The sequence below is a fragment of the Coccinella septempunctata genome, chromosome 7 (assembly GCF_907165205.1).
Source record: "Coccinella septempunctata chromosome 7, icCocSept1.1, whole genome shotgun sequence".
Classification (NCBI taxonomy): Eukaryota; Metazoa; Arthropoda; class Insecta; order Coleoptera; family Coccinellidae; genus Coccinella; species Coccinella septempunctata.
In genome coordinates this window covers 15,864,685-15,887,696 of record NC_058195.1, presented here as the reverse complement: position 1 = coordinate 15,887,696, position 23,012 = coordinate 15,864,685, and the positions used below count along the sequence as shown (strand labels likewise).

At 33.8% G+C, this 23,012-nt stretch overlaps 2 protein-coding genes across 7 annotated transcripts in view; both read right to left on the bottom strand.

Moving 5' to 3' along the window:
- The window catches only part of LOC123316626 (protein split ends-like), a 154,594-nt gene extending 138,686 nt beyond the window's left edge, over positions 1 to 15,908 (bottom strand). For 3 of the 6 annotated variants that reach the window (XM_044902797.1, XM_044902799.1, XM_044902803.1), the window contains exons 1-2: positions 15,478 to 15,908; positions 3,511 to 3,552 (exon numbers count right to left, since the gene is read on the bottom strand). In XM_044902797.1, coding sequence (XP_044758732.1) covers positions 3,511 to 3,552; positions 15,478 to 15,560 — 125 coding nt within the window. In that variant the 5' untranslated portion in view covers positions 15,561 to 15,908. The remainder of the gene's footprint in view (positions 1 to 3,510; positions 3,553 to 15,477) is intronic. The other 3 variants (XM_044902798.1, XM_044902802.1, XM_044902800.1) reach the window with 2 other exon arrangements.
- Positions 15,909 to 18,352: 2,444 nt separating this feature from the next.
- On the bottom strand, positions 18,353 to 19,351 carry LOC123316603 (exosome complex component RRP40). The gene has a single exon (XM_044902767.1). It carries the CDS (start codon positions 19,158 to 19,160, stop codon positions 18,468 to 18,470), a length of 693 nt encoding a protein of 230 aa, XP_044758702.1. The 5' UTR covers positions 19,161 to 19,351; the 3' UTR covers positions 18,353 to 18,467.
- Between the last annotated feature and the right edge of the window lie 3,661 nt (positions 19,352 to 23,012).

Genomic DNA, 23,012 nt, shown 5'->3' with positions numbered 1-23,012 from the left:
CTTTTATTAATATAGATACGTTATAACTTCAACACCATCACAAAATCACGCCAAACATGAAAAAACTTCTAAATAAAACATCTAGATTGTAGCAATTTAATTTGTATTTTTTATCATATCACTTATATTCGATAGCCAAGAATATTCCAAAGATTGTTAAACTTTTTAAACGATTAAAGGCATCGTAAGCCACAGAGAAAATAGAAGAAATTTTCGTTTCTAGAGTGAAATTTTTTTCGAATTTTCACAAAGTTGACAAAAGCTGACGAACTCGTGTTGACTCGTTGACAGTCGAGAGGTAAGGGTTGATTTAGATGTCATATTGTAATTTTGTTGAATGAACGACAAAAGGAGAATTCCGATACTGCTGGTGTTACTGGCTGGTGTTCGAATTTCTATAGAACCGGAACGACCTCGCCAATAGTCGTTGTCTCTGGGAATACTGGTGGTACCACTGGTACCTACTGTTCGGAACTACCCCATTACTAGCCTATATAGACGACCAGACAAGTACGGTCATGTCCCAAACACCTCATTTGTTCGAAATTCGAAATAAAGCTCGCCCGAACCGACGAGAAAGGTTGAAACCGATATAAAAGTAAATTCAACCATGGCCGTCTACAATGAGAACTGGTTTCGGTCGAACCTGATTCAAAATCACGTTTGAAAAACTGACAAGACAAGCTTATTTGGAACACATTTCGAGAGAAAGAGAGAACAGGTTCATGTTATTAGTTACCCGGACCTGGGTTCGGGGTTGCCAATTTGGTTAATTTTTCCCCGAAATGTGGGAATTTTTTCTGTCGCACAACGAGGCAACTGCGGAGACATCAGTTCGGCGAGAGCATTCGGGAGTAACAATATACAGGTCTAGTTGTATAACGCAAGAAAGGACCCACCTAGGGTGCAGAAATAGGGATTGGATTTCTGAAATGGAATACTTCAGTCAAAGCCTTCCTCGTTTCGTTGCCTTTTTTCCTTCAGGTACAAGACTATTGGGTAACAAGTATACTTCACTACTGTTACATCACACTATGAAACAGGAATAGTGATTCAGTTGAATCTGGACAAAAAAAAAACTGCAGAAGAATTTAAGGTTTTTGTGGGAAAGTATCTTCACTGAGGAATTGGGAAAATGAATTATTTTCTGGGATGTTATCGATAGACATTTTCGTATCCTAATTTTATATTCCTTTCCTGTTTTTTTTTTCAGCCACATGTCCTACAGAAACAATATTTGAAATAGAAGGGAAAATAAATAATTTCGAATCTCATCCAATTCTGTTTTCAAATAAACTATTGTGCAAAACATGAATATGGCATTTGAATCAATCTTTGAATAAACAACCAAGATTTCAGTCCACTATTTTCTGTCCAACCCAAAAAACTTTCAGCAAATTTAAACGAATGGTAGATAAGTAGCCTGAATAAGGCTGTATTCAAACAGGAGCTACTCAAAAAAATATTTTACTTGAATGACCCAGACTATTTCTTGACAGAAATATCCCCTTAAATTTATCGCAACTCTTTATTTACACCCTGTATGAATTTTATTCGATCCAACATAACTTACTCAAAACAACCAAACCATGTTCGAATTATTATTTCATTAAACAATTCTCTATCAATATCTTAGAAATCTGGCAGAGGTTCTAGAATACAAAGTATACAATCTCTATAAATGTTATAAAAAATTTTAAATCTCATCTTATAACCGATCGAGTTAAATATGAGAAAACAATCTAATTTCTGAGGGAATTTTCGCATCATTTCACATTTAAACCATGTCACAAAAACAGAATGTTTAAAATTTCAAAAATAAAAGATAAAGTACCTAACAGAAAAAGACTATTTCAAGAAATACCCCTTTCGTAAACTATTCTTATTTTAATATTGAGATTCATATTTCAGTTCCCGAAAAAAAGATACTTAATTTCAATCATTGACAAACTTACAAAGAAAATTTTCGTCAAATTTTTTATCTGCACGTGGTAATTGAATATAATCATGAAAAAATTCAATTTTGCATCTGAATTCTGTCGGTAAAATTAATGGAAATAATAAGAAATACAGAATCTCACAAATGTATTTTCTGTAAACAATTATAGATAATAGTTTCGATTTATTCAATTACATTATGAAAAAACAACGACAAAATAGCATGCACTTCCATCTATTGAATAAAACGATTTTGATCGAATAAAACTTGTATTGTGAAACAATTTTCAAGGGAACAGTGAATGGTCGATATAATGCAACTTGTACGAATTATTTCGCTCATATTCTGGCAAAAATGGTTTTGGAAAAATCTGATTCGTTTTGCGATTTGTCAACTTGAAATTCAATATTATAAAAAAGAGTGGGCTGGGCTTACAAACATGCTATCGACATTAAAGCACGACTTGAAAAATGAAATTAGGAAAAAATCTCAGATCTGCCTGTCAGTGTGGAACAAAAATCTAATTCGATTGAATATAAAAAAAATTCAAACATCAAATTTGATAGTGCGTGAATCATATTGTGAAGCAGATGTGTAAAATTTCGGTTTACAAATATAGGAATGGGTGTTTGTTTCAATAAGAGATTCCGGATATTTATTGTTCATAATTTATGTACATTATGAGAAATTTTAGACAAGTGTTTCAATCCAAATTCAAAAGCGAAACAGCTCTCAATCAATCTGAAACATATCTCATCTGTTTTTACATGTTTTTTCGCATTCTTACATCAACAATACTCAATTCATTAAATTTATCATTTTAATTTAACTATTCCAGACAAAGCTTTGATGATTTAATAATACCTAAATATGTTTCGAGGAAATCAGCTCATTTTCAGGAGAATAAAAGAGAATATAAAAGTCAAAATAATATTTTGACTGATTTCATTATTTTGACTTGTATATTCTGTTGTTGTTCTTGTTTTCTGAGAGCAGTTTTTGTGCTTTTAGCTTCACTTGTATGTAAAGCTTAAAGCACAAGAATAGGAACAAAAATAACAACAGAATATAAAAGTCAGAATATTATTTTGAGTGATTTCATTATTTTTACTTTTATATTGTTTTTCTTTATTCTTTTTTCCCCTGAAGATGATCTGATTGATTCAAAACATGTTGAGGGTTTACATCGAAATTTTTCGCCTGGAATAGTTTGATTATTTTCACTATAGACTGACCAGAACGTAGAAGATCAATTGATTGATTAATTAGCCACCCATATGCTATAGAACCTGATATTGTTAGTATTTTGTGAAATGCAGTGGTACAAATTTAATATGAACAAAGGCATAAATGAGTTATTCATCGTATTGCAATAAAAAATTTCACTATTTCTCGTACAATTCAAGATTTAACAGAAAACATCATCCGGAAGCTCTTACATCAGAACACACTTTGTGTAAATGGAGTATGTTGTTACACATAACCGCATCTTAGGCCAAAAAGCATGCTCTGGGTTGTTGATGAAACAGTTTTGATACACACAGACAGACAGATAGACATCGATATCTCACCGGCATCCTGAGGGTTCCTTTTGTACCATACGGTACTGAACCCTGAGAAATGAAAAAAAAATATAAATACCAAATCAACATATACACATATCAAGAAAACAACATAAATATGTAATTGATTCTAAAAAGGAACTATAATGAAAATTTAACGTTTAGGCTCTGGTAAATTGACTGACTTTTGTTTAAGAAAGTAGACTTGGATGCAAATTTGGGGTTATATTTTAGTTACTGTCAAAAATAAGTTTACAATATTCTGAATAATATCTTATTTTTTATATTTATTTATTGTTTTTCGATTGCAAATAGAAAATGTTTGAATATCGAAGCAAATATAATGTTTTTTATTCGGAAAAACAAATTGGGATCAATTTCCAGATTGTATCATTTTTAGGGAAAACATCAAATCTTCATTTCACGTAATTGAAAAACGAGGTGGACGGAGAACGAGTTGTTGAATGCCAGAGATTCACTATCGAATAAATGATTCAGACCAATATGCATCTCATTTTTCGAAAACAAACAAGTAGGCAAAAAAAAACGATAAACAAACCGAAAAAATTAACAACAGGTGTAGGTTATTTTGAAACGGGATCGACTTTCCGAAATCCTTGATATAGCGCGGTAAATAAACGCTTTCTTTTTTCTTTCGATTCGGATCGATCAAAGAAAAACGCCTGCCAACTAAAATAGATCGAAATACCAGGCTTATAAATGCGGTTCTGTCTGGATGTTTGGAAGCATCTGTAGTCCAGTAAACACAGCTCTGAAATCACTTTTCTCGGAATAAGCTGCATTTTTGATATAATGATTGTAACGGTGAAAGAAATATATGGTCGAAAATGCAGGTGTCAGAATTATCAGGAACATTGAAAAATTCGTGCAAATGTTAGAAAAATCACGTTTTTCTCGAAATTTTCGAAAATGAGGAGGTTTATCAAAAAAAGTTTCGAACAGAAGTTGTAGAGCGGAAAATTCTAGTGAGAATCAAGTCTTTTCCCATACTCAAAGTGTTCATACCGACTGATTAGCAACGTATATCTGTATTTGAGCGAGGCAATCGAATTTTGAATTTCCCGCACGACGACAAGCCAGAAACGAGTAGTTTGTCGAGCGAACATCTGCCTGGAATACAGGGTTGGCTTGAAGTTATTTCGTCTGGAGAGTGCTTTTATAATTCTTAAAATATTTTCGGAACATGAAATAACAGCTTTTGCTATAAAATTATTCGCTATAAATTTGGTATTAAGTCGACGTTTCCATCATACCGGGTGTCACAAAACGTTTATTAAAATTCTATGGGTAGTATGTCTCATAAGAATAAATAATTTTTTTTTGAATGAACCTGAATACGTGGAGACGCTTCGTTTTTAAGATAAAAGGTGAAAAACTTCGAAGAAAAAAAAAGGGAAATTTTGCGGAATACGCAATTGAAAAATAAAGTTAGTGACTATCACATGCCTGAAAATATTTTAATTGATCTAATCGTTATTGGTCTACCAATTTTCATTCAGAATAAATTGAATAATGAAATGCTGCATTGCCTTTCAAAAACACGTTATAAGTTAAAGATGAGAACACAAAATTTCATAAGACAGTAGGGATGAAGAAAAAGTTAAAGCGTGAATATGAAAAAAAATAGTCAGATCTGTGAAAAATTGGGTTCACCAAACAGATTTCATAGACAGGACGTTTGTTAGAATAAAGAGAAAATAAAAGCAGTTAATAACGCTCAACTTCATGAAAACCTGAATGATAAATTATCGAATTCAATAAAACTAGGAATGATATGAGATACCACTGATTCGACTGGACGTGTTGGTAAATAACCAGGAAATGATTGAAGGTAAATATGGTACTGAAGCTGATAATGCAATGATAAATTATAAGATTTCGAAAAAACTGGGCAAAGAATATAGGAGCACGTTCAGAACAACCTGTGGTAGATATTGATAAAACAGATAGTATTGTAAGATTGAAAATGGAAGATCATTAATATTGAGGATTTCATTGAAGTTATTGTTATAAACAAAAGTATTTTGAATATGACCTGTTGATAAGTCTCGATTGTATTGAAAAATTTTGTTTAACTCCAGATGATAACCTAAAACTTCTGCAGAAAAAGGAAGAAATTACTTAAAGAAAAAAAATTAAATATACTAGATTCACAATATGAAGTTTATGAATTTTAATGAATTTAATGAAGAAGATAACAGAAGATCACGTTCATGCATAGATTTTCTATATTTTAACAAAATCGTTGTTCCGGAATCTCAACCTTTTCTGTTAATTGGTGAAATGATAAAAAAAAAACTAGAGATTGTTAAGTAGTTTTCAGCGCTGGATATCAATTCGGCTTTCTCGTCGATTCCTATCAGAGTAAAAGATAGGTATAAAATAGCTTTTACTCAAAATTCAATAAAATACCTGGAACATATCATAGAAAATAATACCATTCGTCCGATTTATGATAACGTGAAAGCCATGAAATTCATTCATTCCAAAAACAAAGAATATCGGGCAATTTCTTGGAAAAATATATTTTCATCATAAATATATTTCCAATCAGTGTAGAATTCTAGAACTATTTCATAATTTACTGAGAAAAAATGTAGATTTCAAGTGGACGGATGCCTCCTATTTTGGCAATTTTTGCTTCAAACTCCCCCATAATTCTTCAAACAGATGCTAGTATCGAAAGGATTGGTGCTATATTGTAGCAATCTCAAAAAAATAAAATAATTGAGCCTGTTGCAGTGTTGCATATTTGTGAAAAGTCCATTAGTGGAAACCTTTTTACAATATCTTTCTTTGTCTTGAAGATATAACCAAATTTTGATATTTTGTCGATTTAAAAAATGTGTCATTGCTTCTTCATTTTCGAAAATATCTTAAAAGGATCAAAACTTTCTACAGACACTTTTTCACTGGGAATACGGATCCATATTCAATTTTTTGTTATCTCTTCTACTAAGGCTGAAAAAAAACTTCTTTATTTTGAATAAGGAAAGTATCTTTTTTTGATCTGAGGTTATGCAAAAAATAACTAGCTTTTCGAAAATATACAGGGTGTACCAAGTTCGAGGGCCTATATTAGACGTTTCTGGAGAACTGGATTTTCTATGACCATATATTATTATTGATATGAAACAGATACTATTAATTTTACTTAAAAATTTTTAATTTGACTTAAAAAAAATCCCATATAACTCAGGATTTATTCATTTTTAGAGCATTGACATATTAGAACACTGTCATTATTTTCTTCGAAGAATTCTTTCATGAGTTTTTCATGATTGCGTAATCATGAAAAATTAGGGTTCTAATTTGAAAAACGAAGTTATGGGCAAATCATGATTCCCATTTTTGACACAGCATTCGGAACACTCTGTGGAAAGTTTTTCATTTTTTTCTCAATAATATGAAAACAATTTGGACGAATGCAACGATTTGAACAGAAATATATTCAAAATTGAATACTGTATCATATCTGAAACGAAAAAATAGAGAAAAAGAAATTTTGGAAAAATTTGTTTCCATTCCCTCTATAACTGAAAGTGCTTGGTCTTCAAGAATATTTAAAGTCAGTAGATTATGTCGAACAATATCATAATCCAAATTTTCAGATTTCAAATAGGTTCAGTTCTCGAGAAACGTCTAATAGGCCCTCGAACTTGACACAGCCTGTATATGTCCATATATTACTTCTATTCTCAAAGCAAAATCACCATTTCAGGGAAATTCCCATTTTCGACAGAATTCTATGAAACCATTGAACACAAAAATTTCCACTCACAATAAATTTCCATCTCAATAATACGAATTAAAACTAGAATTTCTTTTGTTAGCTGGAACATCTATAAATTCAATAAAATCATGTGATTCATGTTACACTCAATTTGAATACATATCAAGCAGAATTTCTATAATCAATGTTAATATAAATAAAACTCATAAAATGTTCTGAAATTGAGTACCATCATTCTGCTAACAAATTCGAAATCTTTTTCTAGCAGAATTCAACAACATAACGCAGAAACACCTATCTGATGGCGTTTCTGACTTTGCTCTTAATCAGCCCTATTTATAACTGAAGTCTTGAAATTCTGTTTTAATACATCCCCATTAAAAAATGAAACGATTGGTGATCTTGCTCTCTAGGTTGCCTATATCTGTGGAAATACTTCTTTTTGGAAATAATCTAGGGCAGAAAATTTATGGAAATTCACCGCATTGTATGACCTTACAATTACAATGTATTGAAGTATTCTATGTCCACTTTATTCATAGAATAATGTATGTGAGACTCAGAGATCAGTTGGTGATTATTTCACTTTTATGCTGATTTTGCCTTGAAAATATCGACATATCGATATGCGATCACAAGAAGCACGAATTTGTAACTAAACTGTTGTTTTTCCACCCTTAATAGATGAGATAAAAAATTGAATATATGTAGTATTGTATTCCCAGTGAAAAAGTGCCTATGGAATGTTTTTATCGTTTGAAGATATAAGACGCCATCCAGTTTAGAAGAACCAGAAACAGCCAAAATCAAGCGATATCGGATTCTCTGTACGATAAAACAATTATTTTTCTAACGTGTTTTGAAATGAAAAACAAATGATGCCTGTTGTGGGGGCAAATAATGTATTCTACAAAAATTTGATATACCCTAGTTTGGAGATATTCGCTTTCGATGATATCCCTTACACTACTGAAATTTTTTGCATTGAGATATAATATTCCCCATCCCCCAATTTTTTATTCACCATAGAGATGAACAAAAAATAATGCCTAAGTTTTTCAAAATTTAATTTTATCAATTTGACACGTTTCGATGCTACTCACAATCGCGTTCTTCGGGAGTATAGCGCTAGTCACAGTCGATATACTCGATATACGAAGTCTATTCATTTAAATTCAGTCAAATCATGAACATCTGGTTTCTCCGTTTAAGCTTCCGTCCAAGCCAGAAATTCGAGCGTTTAGAGCGTATATCGAAACAAGAATACAACCCTGGCCGAATAAGCTGCGCCCCAAACTACACTTTCTGGTATCTTCTTGTCATGTAGCCGAGGATGAAATTAAAAATACAGATATACGTTGCTAATCAGTAGGGATGATCACTTTGGGGATGAAAAAAGACTTGATTCTTACTAGAATTTTCCGTTCTACAACTTTTGTTCGAAACTTTTTTTGATAAACCTCCTCATTTTCGAAAATTTCGAGAAAAACGTGATTTTTCTAACATTTGCACGAATTTTTCAATGTTCCTGATAATTCTGACACCTGCATTTTTCACCATGTATTTCTTTCACCGTTACAATCATTATATCAAAAATGCAGCTTATTCCGAGAAAAGTGATTTCAGAGCTCTGTTTACTGGACTACTGTGGGCCAGACGAAATGAATTCAGATGGATGAAATGAAAAACTGAACGAATACGCCGAATTATTTGGGTTTCATAGAATCGTCTTCTTTTTCTTCTATATACATACAGGCTGACCCCAAAATACACATGTGCGTACTAACGAAACGCAGTCATGATTGATTTTGCTGATATCTATTCTGTATGTCAAAAGATCATTAAAATAGTTTTCAGGATTTATTAGTATTCGTCTATATTGAATACAATTATTCGCTTATAAATTAAGCCAGTTTTTTAATCTTTTCTAAAGTCCCTTTAATTTTAACAGTATCGTATAGTCTTCGTTATAGTCTCTCTAAAAGATTATTAAAATAGATTATGAAACTGGCTGTGAACCCATAAGTACCTATTTAGCAAAAGTATTTTTTGAAATTAACCATATGTTAAATATCAAAGAAAAAGAAGAGCTATCTGTAACAAAACTAATATCCCAAGGTCAAAATATATCTGATTTTTGGATTAATCAAATTGGCCACAGAACTTTCAATTAATGTTCTGTTCAGCTACAAGCTACAACATCAATTTATGAGCAACATTTGAATTGTATGAAATGAACAATATCTTGCTGCAGATTAGCAACAGACAGACAGACAGAACACATTGTTTAATCATCTTGAACATAATCGGAAATCGATAAATATAAGTACAAATAATTTATATTGCTTCCAAATTTCGGAAATTCCGGTTATAATGGAATTATAAACACCAATTTGCCAACATAATTCAACAATTAGACCTAAAGGTATTCAAACATTGTCTGAGATAAATCGAGAGCTGTATCATCACACTAATAACTTCGAAAGTGGTATTTCTATGAAACTATCTTAATTTTTTGACAGTCAGCAAGGTGTCATAACTACAGGCTTTTTTAAAGGTTAATGTAGCTCTCTCTATAGTCAAGATATAATCAAGAAAAGTTCGAATTGACAGAGCACATTCATAGCGTATCTTTTCCGCCAATCGGTCTGAAGCTTTTGTTGCAGAACTGAATGAAAAGTTCATCAGAGCAAAGAAACAAATATGGAGTTCTGTTCCGTTCAAACCGTGCAACGCCACTAAATAACGAAGCACAAGAAACTAGCGTAACCAGTCTCCATTAGTATGCTAATGGCCTGATCGTTTCTTTCTCGCAGTTCTAAGAATCGAAGAGAAATATTAACGGTAAAACGGTTTCAAGGAAATGACCGGATAGTGTTGTAGTACTGTATAAATATAACCTTTCAATTATTTGTGATTGAAAAAAAATCAGGGACATGTCGCTGTTAGCTACGTAGTTTTATTGAAACGACCGTTTCTGTTATAATAATTTATTATGTATGTAGATTTATTTTATTACTACTCGGCAGAATAACTCCTTCCTTTCTCGGAAGACAACACGATGAAGGTGATTCACGTTACTCTAAATCTGTTCATTTCAATTTATTTTCTACCGTGGTTCAATTGATGGTTCTATGTTCAGTTCAATGATCACAGAATCCGACCATATTCTTCTAATCTATATGGCCAATAGTTAATAGTTCTCATTCGAATAAAACAATACAGAGGAAAATTCCATAATGAAGAACAGACGAAACACCAAAACCATGGAAGAACTACTAGATAGAGATAGATTCGTTACACGAGCAATGACGTCATAAGACCTGGCACAGCTGCTTACATAACATCGACGTTGCCGCGCTTGTCCACGGTTGCCAACGTTCACGCCAACTGAGCATAATCATAGGTGAAAAGTAGCCACGGACTACCGACTGGCTATACTGTAGATGTAGAGAACTTGGGCAGTGAAACGAAACGTTTCTCGAATTGTAAGTAAGGAATATTAGGAATTTACTCCTTTACGATTTTCCAACGAAATCTCTCATATTACTTGAACGTCTACATAGAAATTTAGTTTTTCTACTTAGTTAAACAGGTAGTTGATAATTGCAAGCAGAGTTTTGCAGAAGTGATAGCTTCCTAGCCCTACACTTTTTTGTGGAAATTAACCTACAATATGAAGTCCCTCCAATAGTATTTGAAGGTGGTCTTCAAAAAGAACATAAGGCAATAACACATACATAAAGCTGTAATTATTAGCGTATAGAAGTTGACCTCAAACTAAATTGGTAACATGATGATCATTAAAAAGCGTCACCTGATTTACTCGGATTTACTTCACCAAATTCAACATTACAAACTTCTATGAAAACAACGTATTATGCGGTTATTTATCGAAGGAAACTGTTTAATTAGGTTCATCATTTATTGATTAAAAAAATCATCTATCTGGTTGTGACTTGGTGTCAGCATCGAAGAAAGGTAGGTGGAGTATCACCATGAAAGGTGATACTACCATGGGGTAACCCACGACGTTGTGGGTTTATAATCTCGGCACGTAGGGGAATAGACTTCAAAAATAAAATATTTTTCATGGAATAGAAACCCACCATGAGTTAAAACACCTTCCGGTCTCAACTCACAATATTTGATATGATATACAACCTATTACTTGCCGTTGAAATCTATACACACGATATCCTTATTGTCACATAATTATTTGATTCGATATTATATTCTATTCAGATTCTCAGCTATTTTGAAATAAAAAAAAATTTAATATCCTTTTTCCTACCAGCGTTTTGAAAGTACCTATTACCACAGACGTCTTTAAGACGTCTCCAATAGACAGATGTGCTATTGGGAATTCAAAACAAGCGATACGCCCTCTGGTGGCTATTTTTGTAAATAAAAAGTTAAGGCACTTTTGTCATTTATTTGTTTACATCATAGACCTAATAAAATAAAATGTATTATTAGGTCTATGGTTTACATCGAGGAACGTAGAACAATGACGTAAAGGCATTAACTTTTTACTTCGAACTGTCACCACTATGTCGCTGCAATCTACATTTGAATTCCCAATTACTTTGCATACTCATTGCGTTTGGAAAGCTTGGCACTTAGCACATAATTAAAGAGTAGCGTGAATCATAACATTTTTACATGTCTCTATGGGTCAATCATAAAAATTTAAAACATGTGTCTATGCGCTGAGCGCTCAAAAAACAGTTATCGAAAATTTTATTTTTTATGCAATAATTTGGCTTCCAACTTCAATATTATTATAATTTTTCGAGTAATTATTATACTGCTCTCAGGACTCCATGCCATAAGATAAGATGCCTCGTGTAGAATTGTATGGATATCTATATGAAATGAAGCAATTGTAATGATGGGAATTTATGTTTATTATATGATTATCATAAAGTCGTATAATGTCAAAATGAATAAATCGAATGTGAACATCATCAAGGTCGACAAATATTTGATATTAGAACCAGTATTTGGCTACATTTCGATTCTTAACGAAACAAACGATCAAGGTTAACTTCTGATCCTTCTCTGGTGGCGCCACATATCCTAAACATTTCAAGAAAAGCCTCGAGAAAAGCCATCCTATGTTTGCAAAATGAAAAGTACTTTTTTTATTCGGCCTTAAGGTTTCAGCTATCTATATGAAAGAATTGGAATTCTGATACCATAGTTGCAGTGCAGACGTAAGTAGACGGATTGTTTTCAAAGAACACTTTAGTTTACACAATTTTCCGTGTATTCTTTATAGAAGGTGAATGGACTGAACATTTTGCAACAACGATTTCTATTTAAAAATAACAGGCAGGTATTTCTCCATAAAGAACGATTGGTAATCCTTCACGGCAGTTTTATCTGACCATGTTTGGACCAGCCGCAGGCTACTTTCGACAACATCACCTATAAATAAAATATCCACATTTCCATCGGTTATATAGAATGCTTTCTGAAAGCTGCTTTACAATGTGGAAAGCATAATATTAGCTCTAATTGAACTAACATTACCATAAGTACTGTTGCCAAAATTTTAAGTCGGGTGATCTCGCAAATCCCACTTTCAAACATCTACTAAGATTTTAGACAAATACCCCACATAAAAATTCAGAATAATATTTGGTGAACTTTTATTACAATGATTTCTTCAGAACACTCGCAGACCATTTTTAGACCTTTTTCATCACTGCATGATCAATTTCAATGTTCGGTACGAATTAGGAGCACAGATATACATAGAGCTCGACAAAGAGGGACATAAAGATTCAAGAATCGAGCTCGTTTGAGCAATTAACCTCAAAACCAGCTGCGAATACACATGTCACACACCGTTCACGTTGACAAAGTTTGCTCACAGTACCGGGACAAAAAACAAAGAGAAACTTTTCCATCAGACACGAAATACAGTACTACAAAAGTCATTGTTTTCGTTCTGTATTGTTTCAACTGTCATTGTTCATAAAATCACAGCACACGGAAGTTTTTTGTGCTTTAGAGAAACGTCAGAACTTCGATGCATAAAAATAGTACTGTACCACTGCGAGGAAATTTCAATATCGATTATAGAGGTATATGTAGATGGTGAGTAGATATTTCTACATATTTTATTTCTTCACAATTTTATGAGAACACAAAACTAAATGTATATTTAAACATAAATATCTTTATAATCTTCTGTCTAGTTGAATTCTAAAACTGTTATTGTCATATTTTCGGTAGATCCACAACTTACGGGCCAATGAGCTTCAAAAAAGCATGATTTTTGATTTTTTTTCTATTTCCAATGCACCTACTTCTTTTAATCCGATGCCAATAAAGATGCTGATAGACAAGCTGTAAGAAAATCGATTCTGGATTCCTCATTATCCTTAATGGTTAATACTCAGGTTATACTATAAATTGAGCGACGTACCTACAAAATATTGGGTAATAAAAAAAATTTCAACGTTTAAATTTTGGTGAAAAGAATAGAGATACAGTTACAAAAACTTTTATGCATTTTTCATTGACAAACAAAAATCCAAAACTTCATAGTAAAGTTCCAGTCGTTTTTTAGCAGCCGTTGTTAAACGTTCGCAAATAGGTAGTAAAGAACCTTAGTCATGTTAGGTATTTTATGACATCCCCGTCGACTTCACATTTATATGGCCTTTATTGCCTGGCTATAGGGGAGACCCAAGAACAGAGGATTTGAATGCAGATGGACGCTTAGCTCTCGAGTGGAAGGGAAACTATTTTAACCTGCATCTAAATGACAGTAACAAGAACGACGTTGATGCGTTTCAAACAATGCGGAGGGTAAATGTTTGGAAGCGACATTGAATCCCTAGAAATGGACCAGTTGAAAAGTTCTCATTGGTGTTTTCACCCTCTGGTAGAATAATAGAATAGGAAACAGGCAAATGAAACCAGAACCATTTTATTTTTAATCAAATTTCATTCTTTTCCATCTGGTTTGAATGAAACTCAATCGAAACAACCTTCTGAATTAATTGGAAGCACGATTTTTGATAGATACTTTATCCATAAAAATAAATACATTGTATATAATATATGGAGTAAGCTATGAATTTTCGGGAGTAACGCTAAGCTTCTATTGCGACATTTTGTCGTTATCTCTCAAATTTGATAAAATGTTAAGTAAAAGATTTTATCCTGAAAAGTTTAAATAATAAAAATTAAGGTAGTCAATCCAAGAGTCAATCTCATGGAAATATGTATTAACATAACTTCACTCTGCCAATAACGTGATGATACAAGATAAACGCTATGTTAAGACAGAATCAGACGGAGAATATCAACCTTAAAAGTTTCAAAACCTGCTTGACGATGAATTCCTTTGAATGCATGTTATTTTTATTGTTTTCAATATAATATACACAGTTTTAGGCATCATACAATATAAAGCATAAAAAGGTTTAACATACAATACGAAAGATTTGGGAAAAACCCTCAGCGAAAAATAATATAAATTCAATCAATCATTCGAATAAACTTGAAAGAAGTTCCCAATATAGATATAAATTCTTCGCGTCTGTTCGGCATGATTGAGTGCCTATATATATATATATATATCCCAGAGAAATTGAACAAAAAATCATTTGTTTCTTGGCGAAGAGCCCAGTTTCTGGGAGTTAAATAAACATTATATGTATATACTATCATTAGACGCCAGGCAAAGTCACAAGTCAGGTGAAATTCTCCATTTTGACCGTAGTTATAAATTCGTAAAAGTACATAAGTCGAGGGCGACTAACATTAAAATAAAAAGTTCTACACATATATCTACCTACCCCGACTGAATTCCACGGAAATAGATATTTAGTTTGCTGGAATTTAGTATATACCTACGTTGGATTATACAAATTTAATGATTTGGGAGGAAATGAGCAGATAAAACTAAAAGCGCATAATTAAATATTTGAGGATGAAATATGGGTGATATTGGCACTCCCAATGAACGTAGAATAGTTTTGACTCTAAACCAAGGACTATGATTTGAATTGTTTACAACATAGTTTATACAAACCATATGAAAATACCAACCTTCGAATAGGTAGGTACTAGGAAGTTTATAAAACTTAAAATGCTATATAGCTATAAAGCTGCATATGTATATGTTCATAATTTATAATGAATACAACAAATCTACTTCAGTGGATCATGCAATTATCATGGTTGAAAATTGTTTTTACCGTTTGAAGTGCTCTCGTATTCGGTCTTCTCGTATGTTGTCGGGCAAATTTCCTACCCACAAATGCCTAGTCTCTCTGACCATTTTGCCCTAAACACCACATTGAGAAATATTTGTTTTTGGACGCACAAACACTATTTCACAAAAAAACACAGCCGTTTCAACTTCATCGCGGATCAGGAAGGAGCACTAACGACCGATTTGGTAAACTTGGAAAAAACACGAAAACCACCCGAAAAAGCCTGCACTCACATAACGACACCTCACACTTGAAATTTAATTATGTAGCACTCATACAATTTATTCCTTGGCTTTGGTTTCACTCATTTTCTTGAAATAACACTTTTTGACACAGTGCGAGCGACTCCTCTTAATAATTTCGCTCTACACAACATGCTGGGGCTTATGCGATACTCTGGTACGAAATGATGCCTGCGCTCCGCCTATAGCAATCACCAATCTCAGACGTACGTCTCAGAAAACGGCAACGCTGCACGAGCGCTAGAAGGCGAAAACGCGGTGAGTACGTCCAACATCGATCGGACGCTTTCGTGTAGCATTCTATAGCGATCCTTTATCTTTCATCTCTATCCAGTGGACTTTTCGGTCGGAAAGCTGTTCTACTATTCGGGTTATAAAATTCGTACTAATTTTGTGGAATCGACTCTTTCACATAGCTCCTTTTATAGGAATAGGAATATACAATATCCAAAAATTAATTTAGTAAATGAACCTTATTGTGTATCATACGTATTTCACGGAGTGTATATATAAATTTTCAGTACAAGATACAGCTAAGTCTAAAAATCTCCCGGAAACACGAAAGCAAGCGAATTATTCATTCCAAAAAGAAAAAGGTAATCTCTGCTCATACCTAAACTAATCAATAACTAAATAACCACTCAGTCAAGATGTTCACACATTTAATAAATTGTAAATTTTCTATCTACTGGTTTTTGTTTTGGGGCCATACAAGGATCGATTTCATGGAATGCTCATAATTTTATTAGAAGCGCTGTTCCGATATGCATTTTATAAAATTGTATGACTAAAAAATACACAGGGAGACGCTGTTTCATGTTTAGATAAATTTCCAAAAATGAATTATGAATTGAGCGTTCTGTGAATTTCTTCATATTGGCGTGGTGCGATATTTTCTCGATGGATAGTATTTCGCTTTAATTGAAGCTGGATGGACGAGTCTACTTCGTGCACAGGGTGGGTACGGGAGTATTCGCTTTCGACTCGGCCAACAACGGTACAAAATTCAACGCGTTCGAGTTCGCTTGCAGGCAGGCCATACCTACTCTTTCGAAAGTATCAGACATCGAATTCATTCCATTGTTATTTGTTGCAGAGAGCGATTCCGTTTCGGTTCAATTCATATAACAAGTGCAAGGCTTAATGTATTGTTCGGGATTTTTCAGCTTTTGAATTATTTCGGAGGCGGTGTTATGCACGCATATTCAGCTTGAAGCTGCCTACGGATCACGTTGGTTTCGTTTAATGGATTATCCGATTGAGAAGTAGGTAGATAGTTTCTCGAACTGTCCATTGGTACCTACAATAAATATTCAAATATTCTACAAATAGAACGGCAGAGTTAATGTCTCTTAGTCTTTTTCTCTTCTTTTCACTGAATCTTGAATTTACCACCGCTTAATAAAATTGTATTAGTACTGGGTGAAAATAGATACGAACTACCCTTAAAATTCAGTGGACAACGCCTATACCGCATTTAGATTTCTTTAGTTTGCCCAACCTTGATGTGATGTGGAACCAGTTCACACATCCTGCTCCATCTGTGAAATATCGTGAGAACCACGAGTACAGATTTCTATGTACACCAACTTCAGATTTTCGATCTTGTAACAATTTCCCAAATGAAACTAGAATACATAAATCTTTCCAAAAATTCAACTAATCATCAGCAAAAACTTGATAGTAGTAAATGATGTAAATAAATATAAATGAACCACAATTATATTGATTCACTATTTGAAATGCATGTGGCGTCATCTGGCAGATATATAACTAATTGTTAGTTAGCTGGTTTTCTGCTAGACGTAGATGTTGCTTGTATACCTATACAGTGACTCTATCAAACACCATGGCGACAATTGGAAATTTAGCAAGAATATGGCGGCTTAAAAGCACATATTTCAATGCTATGATCTCTAATTCGGAATGCGGATTGGCTCACGTCACGTCGTGTGACCAAATCCGCCATATTCTTGCTAAAACGATGAAAAACGAGACCACAATTGTCGCCACTGTGTTTGATAGATTCATTGTATGTATACCTCTATTTACGGTATATAGATACAGTGACTTCGATACTACACACACTGTATGTATAAATTACAATGGAATCTTTACATTATTAATTGTTAGTGAACTGGTTATCTGCTAGATGTCGCTATATCCATTTCAAATAGGGGACTATATTTACTACTACCAAGTAATATTTTTAGCTGAAGACCAGTTTAATATTTGAAAATATCCACCTATTTTAGTTGTACTAGTCCATGGAAAAAGTAAATCCAAATAATAGTGCACTTATATTCACAACTACTGAGTAGTTTTTACATCATGGAGAAAAATCAATAGCCAATATTACTTTTTCCCTTTTTTTTTATACATTTTCGTTGAAGAATATTTTAGCCTTCTTGATCATGATAAACATAGTTCACAGCTCAATTTTATAATTATTATGGTGTTTTCATAGTAAGAGCTCTCAAAATTTGGTTTTTCTCCATAAAAGACAAAATTTTTTGTCCAATAAGTCTTGCTTTACTAAAATATATGCATGTTCTTTTCACATATTCTTGAATAAAGATCAGTTTTCAGATTCAACAAGGAATCAAACAAAGGTAATCAATTAAAGTCAAAAATTTTCCAAAATACAAAGATTAGGAAATCAATTGAGGACCTCAAGATTTCAAGAAAGTTATCAATATATAATGATAATGAAACAATACTATACAACTTTTATCTTATCTTCCGACAAGTTTCTACAATGCTTTTGTTGCTTTGTCGTTCAGCAATATGAATGGCTTGCTGAATTTTTAAAGTATCTAAAGTCCTGTTACATTTTAACCAGATCTTTCCATTCAACCCCACAGCAATTTCAAAGGAATATTTTTTTCCAAGTGTCCATAATAAAGGATATTCTAGGTCTAATAACTTCTGTGCCATTTTCACACTCGTGTTGAAAACGAATCCTTCATTGGATAGTAATCCTAATTTTCCTGCTTTGAAAAGTGCATCAACACACATCAATTCTGGTTCCATCTCTTTGTATGCATTATGGACTCTTGCATAAACTGCATCACCAACATTCACATCTACTTTTTGTTTTTTGGTTGCCCCTTCGAAGGATAGCATCGACAGGGAAGCATGTTCACTGGCTCCAATATCTACCTTCAGCATATCTCCAGATTTTTTTATGACTACGCCAACAACGAGATCTCCCCGTTTGGGTGAATATCTTTTCTCGTTGCTTTCCACCCAGTAAGTATTGGGAGCTTTAAAACCCAAGGTCCCTACTTTAGTTACAATCACTGAATTTGGAAGATCATCATTTCGATGCAATCCTGGTCCAAGAATACTCACTAGCTTATTTGATTTCAAACCACTTAGCACATCACCTGGAAAAACCTGTTGACCTTCCTTACAAACCATGATAAGATGATTTGTCAACGGGATTGGAACAGAAAGTATCCAGGAGAATCAATTGGCTACGATGAGAAGTTAACTTTCAACTCATACAAATTTCGTAACGTTACGTTTTATCGAAGATACTACCCTTTTGGTTTTACATTAGATTTTGATATGACTGCAGATTCTGGATATGACACTATGACAGGACTACAGGCAAACGCAGAGGTTAGCTGGTTCATAGAGTATCTGACAACAATGTCATATGTCATGTTGTGTAGTGACAAATCCTTGAAAGATCTGTAGTGACGTGGTGGGTCTTTTTCCCACCATGTTAGTCTTTTTCAAGACTAATATGGAAAAATCGTCAGAAAAACGACCAAGTAACTCATATTCTTCTTCCGCGAGGATGTCTTTAAAAGTTAGTCTTTCTGACATCCCATCAAATTGAATTATTCAACCAAAAATCGCCATTACAAATTATTCAAGATCTTCTCAAATCGAATGCGATTCTATGAAATTCAATGTAGCCTAACCATAGAGTCGACCATAGTTGTCCCTGAGCCTAACCGCGTGAAAACCAAAGAGGCAGACGTTAATCTTTGTGAAAACCATTGAACTAAAGAAAGAAACTTTCTTTAGTTCAATGGTGAAAACAAATGAATTCACAGACTAGTGTGAGTGGGTAGTAGGGTAGTCTGTGAATGAAATAGCAATCTGTGATAGCAATCAATAGATAGATCGGCCTTCTTGTGTCCATCTAGTTTTTCTTTGCATGAATGTGTAGCGTGTAAGGTGGGGGTGGAGAAGCCGAAGATTGAACCGCGGATTTTGACAGTCCGGGATTGTAGAGGTTTCGATGAACGGTTGCTTTTTCAGGACATCACCAGTTCGGATTTTTCGAGAATATTTTACATGAATGATGTTGATGAGAAGGTGAAATTTTTTTCTGAAACTTTATCGGATTTATTTGATAAACATTTTCCTACTAGAACTATAAGAATCTCGAAAAAGAATGCGCCGTGGATGACAGACAGAATTAGGAAACTAATGAAGGAGAGAGACAGGGCTAAAGCACGACATAAAAAAAACAGAACTGAGGCTTTGTGGGGAGAATACAAGCGTTTGCGTAACACAGTAAATCAAGCTATAACCAAAGAGTAACCAACTCTTTGCTATAACTAGTGAAAAGCGATTATATTTTCATTACATCACCATGAACACTTCAAGTAGGGAGCAATGGAAAGAACTCAAATCATTGGGAATATCGAACAAATCACGGTCAGATCTAAGTTTTGATGATCCTGATGCAATAAATAATTATTTTCTGAGAAAAACATCGCAAAATTCAGATAGTTCGGTAATTGACTACTATAGAGACAACTCCATTTGCTCCGAACAGTTTAGTTTTCGACTTGTTGATGAAAACACTGTCCTGAAATTCTTGAAGAAACTAAAAAATAGTGCTCCTGGTTGCGATAACCTTTCGGTATCTTTCATCAAGATATGTTGTCCTCTTATCCTTCCATATATTGTTAACATCTTCAATTCCATTCTGCTCAGTTCCAAGTTCCCTACTTCCTGGAAGCACGCTGAAATCACGCCTATTCCTAAAAACAAAAATCCTCAAGAGTTCTCGGATCTGAGACCTATCAGCATTCTATCGGGTTTATCCAAACTTTTGGAAAAAATAATGGCTGACCAACTTTCCGAATATCTGGAGAATAACTTGATTTTACCTGGAATTCAGTCAGGCTTTCGTTCCGGATACAATTCTACTAGTGCACTGCTGAAGATAACTGATGATATTTTGCGCTCACTTGATGATTCCAAATGTGTTGCCTTGTTTCTGCTTGACTTCAGCAGAGCTTTCGATACGGTTAATCATGATATTCTCCTAGCTATTTTAAAATCTTGTGGAGTCTGCGAGGATGCGCTACAGCTATTTCGGTCATATCTCACGGGACGTTCGCAAAGTGTAAAGTTGGGTGAAAAAGTCTCTCGTGCAAAAAATGTTGTAGATGGTGTCCCGCAAGGCTCGGTCCTTGGTCCACTCCTCTTTTTAGTTTACACCAGTCAGTTCGTAAAGTTCATTCGATATTGTAACGTCCATATGTATGCAGATGACTTCCAGCTTTACTACGATTTTACAGTGAGTGACCTAAATAATGCTGCATTGAGAATGAATGATGATCTTAAACAACTAGCGGACATAGCAGCAAAACATTCACTGAATCTGAACCCAAAAAAGTCGTTTGCTCTAGTATTCGGTTCCAATAAAAACAAAGCAATTGTTAGGGATAAGTTCAAGCCAACAATAAATAATGAGGCTATTCAATTTGCTAATAGCGCAAGGGACTTGGGTTTGGTTTTGGACGATTCTTTAAGATTTCGTGAACATGTGGTGAGCGTAGTTCGTAAAGCGTATGGAGCATTGAGACTGCTGTATCCACATAGATCGTACCTGCCCATTCATACAAAAAAGGTTCTGTGTGAGACTGTAGTCTTGTCACAGTTTAATTATTGTTCTCCTGTGTTTAGTTTCTGTCTTGATAAGGAAACGCTGGGCAGGATCCAGCGTGTACAAAACTGTTGCATCCGGTTCATCTACGGAATTAGGAAGTATGATCATGTGTCACATAAGTTGGTGGAATTGAGTTGGCTTCCAATGAAGATTTGTTTTGAACTTCACGCTCTCTGTACATTTCATCACAGAACAGACTTACTTTATGCATTTCATAACATCATTTTGACGAGAAGCCAGAGATATAGAATATATATATCTATATCTCTGCGAGAAGCCCACCTTATCTCTACAATAAACTGGTGTACAGAACTGATGTTCATAATATCAACGTTCGTCGTAGAAATATATTATCATGTCCTCAACACAGAACATCTACTTTTGAAAGAAGTTTCAGTTATAATATTTACAGGCTGTACAACAGTATTCCTAGTGAATTCAAGCTTTTAAATCGAGCTGGGTTCAAGAAGAGAATTAAGGCTTATCTCCTCGATCCCTCTTCGACATGATTTCTTGATTTTCTCCGTGAAGTATGTTTACTGACATTCTCATATTTTTGTCTTTTTTTTCTCTTCTTTCTTTGATTTATATACATTGTTTGCTCATTTTTTTCTTTTTTTTTTTGATTTAGGTATATTCAAATGTATTTTTTCGTAAACTACAAGGGTTAAGTGGTAGAGCACCTTTGGGTGAACTTCCCCTTGGGATTTCTGGTGAAATAAAGACATTTATTATTATTATTATTATTATTATATAATCCCATTCACTTTTATAAAAGCACTCGGTTGGCAATGGAAATTTGACACATTCTAAACTGTATAGTACGATAATGTGAGGTTATGACATTTTTGGGTTTTGTATCAGCGCTATGTTAATCACAATGTGAATTTACTTCTGAAAATTAATTACATAATTCGAAAATTATTTTACGCATTATTGAAAACTGTGTCAATACTGAGGTATTCATTTTCCAAATTTGCCGTTGCAAGTCATTTGTAAAAATAAAGTCCTCAAATGCCACCACTTTTTGTGTCTCCCAATAAAAGGTAATTCTTTGTCATTCTCTTCTTTCACAATTTTTCTGATTGTGAAAACATTGAGCTAAAATATAAGTTGTTTAAATTCAGATGAAATATAATATAAATTTACTTATATTGAATATGTTCGACACCGTCTGATATATTGTAGATTTTAGAATATCAGGGTTAATATGTATTTGAATGAGCGACCCTCAATTCTAAAAGCACTTCCGGATAATCTCTCTTCGTTGTAGGCCAAAGCCCTTCCGAAGCGATGACCGCGAGAACCGCTGGCACGAAACCGGTCGAAAAGCGAACTGCGAGAGCCGTAGG

Coding starts and splice junctions, on each gene's coding strand:
- LOC123316603 (XM_044902767.1), bottom strand. CDS start 19,160: ATGGTTTGTAAGGAAGGTCAACAGGTTTTTCCAGGTGATGTGCTAAGT.